This window comes from Budorcas taxicolor, chromosome 6 (assembly GCF_023091745.1).
Source record: "Budorcas taxicolor isolate Tak-1 chromosome 6, Takin1.1, whole genome shotgun sequence".
Taxonomy (NCBI): domain Eukaryota; kingdom Metazoa; phylum Chordata; class Mammalia; order Artiodactyla; family Bovidae; genus Budorcas; species Budorcas taxicolor.
Genome location: NC_068915.1, coordinates 21,847,661 through 21,853,660, shown reverse-complemented (window position 1 = coordinate 21,853,660; position 6,000 = coordinate 21,847,661). Strand labels below are relative to the sequence as shown.

At 35.2% G+C, this 6,000-nt stretch overlaps 1 protein-coding gene across 1 annotated transcript in view; it reads right to left on the bottom strand.

The window, feature by feature from the left end:
• Positions 1-2,809: 2,809 nt before the first annotated feature.
• The window catches only part of TACR3 (tachykinin receptor 3), a 72,991-nt gene continuing 69,800 nt past the window's right edge, over positions 2,810-6,000 (bottom strand). The window contains 2 exon segments of the mRNA XM_052642133.1: positions 2,810-3,122; positions 4,746-4,942. Of these exon segments, the coding sequence (XP_052498093.1) occupies positions 2,810-3,122; positions 4,746-4,942 (510 nt within the window).

The following is a 6,000-nucleotide window of genomic DNA, read 5'->3' as shown; positions in this document are numbered from 1 at the left end:
CAGTGTGAAGGTTCAGACAAAAGGACTAAAATCTTCTCTCTTTCATTCTTTCATATTGTACTCATTTATCTTATTATTATTACTTCTCAAATTTTTGAACTTACAATATTCTGCTTTATAAGGTCTCAGTTTAAGAGTCATGGGCATTGAGTTAATGATATCAATTTTCTGTAAAAAGTATTAAGGATACTGCCTGGACCTCAGGTACTTCCATCATGCCAGAAGGATGATCCTTGGCAAGCAAAGCAACAACAACAAGAAAACATACAAAACAGCTGATTGGAGCAATAATTTCCCTTAGATGTTCTATGAAATTATGTTGAGTGTCTATAATATGTGAAGGCAGGAGTTACGTTTTTCAGATGTATTAATGTGCCTTGGTAATGGCTGATTACACTGAATTTGAGGGCCAGATTTCACATTCCAATCTACAGCTGAATATGGTCCCATGCATCTAAATCACTAATGCTGGTCTCACAATCATTTATAAGTTTAAGAAGAAGAAATGTTTGCTTTAAAATGTTAGGCTTTTTCTTGACACTTTCATGTTGTATGATAAGCATTTACATGTTTTGGAATGAACACTTAAACACAATATTCAATGACTAGGGACTAAATAATAATACATTTGCTTATCTAAAGCATGCATACAAACTTCACAGACTTTATTAAGCTGTTTGTGGCAACTCTGTAATGGCTGCTTACTATTTCAGCATTCAAATTTGAATTTAATTCTTTGAAGTTTTTGCATACATTAAACCGATTGTATGTGTCTGCACACTTGTATGTTTATGTATATATGTGTATCTGTTTATTAGTATAATTAAAATAAATTAATTAAACACTTGTGATAGGGATGTTTAGACATTTAACACTTTGTAACAGTTAGATACTTCTGATGCTGGATCCAAAACAGGGGAGGAAGATTGGAAAATTTAACATTGTGCCAGGAAACACCATGTATTCTCTTAAAAGAATTGTTGTTTATCTTGTCCTTAGGAAAAATGGTCCTATATTTATGGAAGCATAACAATCCAGTAAAGTGTCACAGGTAATTGTAGTTGGATAGCTTTAAAAATCTAACTGAATATTTTGAAGGAGAAGTTTGTACTACACATCCACATTCTCAGAAGGTTACTGCTTTCTTGAGCCGGATTGATGATATCTCTAATTCAAGAAAAGATGGCTTGGGAGCACTGAGGTCTGGAAGATAAATTCCACATTTAATGGTATGCCTTGATTTGTTATAGCTCTCAGAAATGTGTCAGTATATTTTTTTCTTATAGTAAAACAGATTCTTCTTTAGGACCATTAGCTCATTTCTTTCTGGGGGAATTTCTGAATTATCTAAGAAGATAAAGGAAGGTTCTTTCTGTAGAAATATGTATATTATACTCCTGTTTGCCCAGTATTAGTTCACATGTATCCACATTTTGTCCAGCTTTTTATTCTAACAGTTGATTCCGTTTTCTACATCTTACTTGATTTACCTATATGTATACTAGCGCATCCCATGGAGGAGGGCATGGCAACCCACTCGAGTATTCTTGCCTGGAGAATTCCATGGACAGTGGGGCGTGGCAGGCTATAGTCCTTAGGATCACAAAGAGTCAGACATGACTGAAACAACTTAGCATGCACTCAGACAAGTACATATAAGTAGTACATAGATTTTTGCCCTAAGGCTTTGCATTTAGATGTATTTCTGATACCTTCTCCTAGTCCTTACTCTCTCTCTCTCTTTTTTTTTTCCGCAGTGGGGGAAGGGGAGAGAAGAAAGGCACTATACAGTTGTTAATACTCACCTTAAACTTTTTCCTTGGGTTATGCAGGAAAAATACATTTTCCTTTGGAGCTAATAGATGCTCTTGTCTGCTATCATAACTATGAATTAGTATCTTTAATTCTTGCCTAAAAATTGGTAGTCAGGTTCAGAGACAAATGAGATTCTTCCCTTCTTCATTAGAAAGCGTCTTTACTATTATGTAATCTATTTTTTTTCTTAAACCCACAAATATTTGTGAAAAATAAAATAAGGAGGATCATCAGGATTTGCTTTGTCATTTTAAAGTTCTATCTTTGACTATTTCTTAGTTTGGCTCTTTAAAATATGTAATAGTCAAGAACTAAATGATTACGTTTTTCTTTTGAAGCCACTTTCCCAGAAAAATAAAGAGAATAATGTGTGTAGCTGCCTAATAATTTGATCAGGTTTCTTTTTCAATTATATTTCATGGTGAATATCTTTAAATCTCAAAAAAATTTTATCCTACAGAGTTAATTCTCTTTAGCTAAAATTTTCATTAATTTTTACTCTTAAAGGTTAATTTCCCATCATTTTAGTCATAAAATAAGTCATATAACTTTTTTCTTTAATAGCTATAGATGAAAAAGTTTCATTTTATATAGATTTTATTTTTATTCACTCACATCATTATATTTTTATGGTTCTTTAATCTTTTGGGGAAATCATATGTCACTTTAGTGTCACAAATATATATTGTAATTTTTCAGTGAGAAAAATGAAACTCTTTACAAATACTTTTCAGAAATATTTTTCTGTTACATACAATCATTAAATTTTTCAAAGAATAAATTTAAAGCCCATTTTGTTTTTGAGGGGGCAAATACCTTAATAGTGTCTTTGTTAAACTCAAATGCTACCTTTCTCAGTTGAAACACAGTTGCCTAAAAATTGCCCTTCGTTTTTACAGAGACTATGTAAGACAGGGCTGACAATCAGGAGAGTGTGGACACTATGGTGACACCATGATGGCCTCACTCTACTCTTTCCGCTCAGGAAATGGATTTAAGAATATTCATCCACAGAAGTATAGGGTGAGCTTATGAAACTTGAAGTGGTGGAGCCAGATTTGGAATTCTGACGGGAGCAGCCATTGAAGCTTGGGTCTCTTGGAGGCACTCTCTTCTTCCGACTGGATCTGGTGTTATCTGCATCGCTAGGGTCAAACACCACCGTCATGGACTCCATCTTGGTCACAGTGTACAGGCTGCTTTGCCGAGTCGGGTGAAACCTGGTAGTCTTGAGCTCCAGCTCATCATAGCTAGAAACTTCAATGAAAGGACACCAGCGGAATGCTCTCTTGAAGCCTGCCCGAAATCTGAGGAGAAGCAGGCCACAAGAAGAAAAAGTCATATTTTCAAGTGGAAATTTCCTTCAGCTTCTACAGAAAGCTCTGCTTAATGCAATCAAGCCAACTCATTTTTTGAATTTAATTTTCTAGTCTAAATTTTAGCATTTATGCCACAGTATTGGTACTAGTTTTCTAAGTCCTTTTTGTTTGAATTGAATCTTAATTTCCCATTGATTAAAAGCAAGTTGTCAAAGAGTAAAAGTGCAGTATCAATAGTCAATATGCCAAAGAAGCAGTGTAGGTTTCTTCAATAATTTTATACATTTGCATAAGTGATTTAAGCTTTCTGGGTACGGCCCTGAAAAATGACATAGTTTGAAATAGATTCTTACGGTAATAATTACACATTTATAAATTAGACTCATTTAATATTAAAATTAATTGCTCAGCTGGATGTTTTTATCTAATTGCATAAGAAAGTGCAAAATCCTTGGCTTTGTAAGCCATTAAATGAAGTTGATTAAAAACATATGCTCTGCTTTTGGGGTTATTTGAATTGATATATGGTTTGTGCAATTAGTGAAAAAAAGTAAGAATTAAATAATATTTTTAAGAAACTTAAGGAATGGTGTGGTAGCGGTCTAACGGAAAATAGAGCTGAGAATTTAGGTTGAGTAGCTACTTACACTAAGTCCCATTTCTACTTGTCTACCATATTGGTTTATTAAGGAAATTATTCACCTTATAAAATTTAACACTACCCCCTCCATGTGCTAACCTTACAACTAAGGTGTTTTTAATCTGGAAACCAAAGTTTACCGTTTTTTCCCAGTCTTAAATTTAATTGTGAATATTTCTCCTTTTCTTTCCAACTTCACTTTAAAACTAGCTTCCCCTCTTCCAGAGGTTGCACCCTGTCTTACTCACTGACTTCATCATACTGGAGGGAGGTTTGGGATTCTTCTCCTTAGTATTGCTTCTGTTACTCTTATGACACCTTCTATTTTGAAGTCTATTTACAAAACACCCTTCTTTATAGAGTCCACTCACATATGCCATCATCTCTCCATCTGTGCATTTTTACAAAGTGTCTTCATTTCTTTGAGGACTTGAGCACACCTTCACCTCACCTCCTTTAATGATAGGACATTTCTTTTTCTTTGACAAGTAATTCTGAAGGATTTGGAGAGAGAATTTGGCCTATATAGAAATCAGCCATTTAGAACCCCCAAGAGCATTGTTTTGAGGGGGTAATTGTTAAGGTGAGATAGTTCATTAAATAGGGAGGAGTTGGGTTTCCCTGGTGTCTCAGCTGGTAAATAATCTGCCAGCAGTGCAGGAGACCTGAGTTTGATCCCTGGGTTGTAAAGATCCCATGGAAAAGGGAATGGCTACCCACTCCACTATTCTGGCCTGGAGAATTCCATGGACTGTGTAGACCATGGGTTCGCAGAGTCAGATATGACTGAGTGACTTCCACTTTCACTTTTTCACTAGAAAAATACCTAGCTCTGTGCTCCTCTCAGTGAATTTTTCAAGTTTCCATTCCTTTTGGTACTTAACTGTGTACCAGGAAGCTTAAACAATATTATATGCTTTCAGTGAAGCCAGAAGTGACAAGGAACTTGCGTTTGGTAATCTTCATTTTACCTCTTATTCAGACAGCAGTAGATGATGGGGTTGTACATGGTTGAGCTCATTGCCAGCCAAAAGCTAGCCAGATAGACCTGCTGAATATATTTCCACCTGTTTAGTTGTTGATAGATTGCAGTGAGGATGAAATAAATATGATAAGGCAGCCAGCAGATGGCAAATGTCACCACAACAATAATCATCATTTTTACAACCTGGAAAGAAAGAAAGAGGTCATTTTTGGCAAATATGGAAGTCATTATATTAGTTCTAATAGCTTACTGCAAATCATATTTTGCTACCGATACAATTAAATATATGGCTTGCCTAAGAAATAGTCAATAAGTCAAAAAATGGCAAGGCACTATCGGGATAGTTACCTAAGTTTCAAGAAAGCATTCTTCTGTCACCTGGTGAATGGGTGGCACTCATTCAAATATAAATATATTTTAATTGGCTTGAAGGAAATAAGTGTTTATAAAAACAACAAAGAGCCTGGGAGCAGAAAGGAGAAAGAGCTAGGGATTTGGCTGTGCTAGCCTGCACTATAAAAGAGTGAAGACATTCTATCTAGAGAAACTGACTGTTGAGTGACAGTGGGGGTATATCAGACTGTAGGGGTTGAGCAAGTTCCTCTGTATTTATTATTGCCTGAATATGACTATTCAGATTTCTTTACTTTAATGCCATGCTCACTGGGAAACCTTCAGAACGTTAATTTGGTTTCTTTTGTAGTTGGATATTGGGAAAGGTTTTTCTCGACAGTGATAAAGGATATTCATATTAGTCTGAGAAAATATCACTAACTTTAAATTTGTAAGTAGGCAGTTGGCTTATACACCTGGTCTACATATCAACTTCTGTGATTTTGGCAAGCATGGATTATTTCCTCTCTTTCCACACTTTTGAACTACAATATGTTTGAAAGCTCCTGTCAAAGTAGAATGCAATCTCTCCTCCACTAGTCTTTAAATGCCTAAAAAGCATAGAGACTTCTTAATTATCTTAATATCCCCAGCATCTAGCACAGTGTCTAGTGTATTGCTAGAGATAGATAATTAGATATAAGATGAATGAATAAGGAATGAGTACAATTTGTAACAGGAAGTTGAGTGGGAGGATGTTTTGTATGTCTCTAAATAGGATAAAATAGGATAAAATTTGCTAGACTCAAAGTAATCAACACAGTGATTACTGTGATCACAGTGATCAATACAGTGATCATGGTGCATAGAAAACCAAGTGGCTTGGCTTGGCTTTCTAAGTGAAAGGG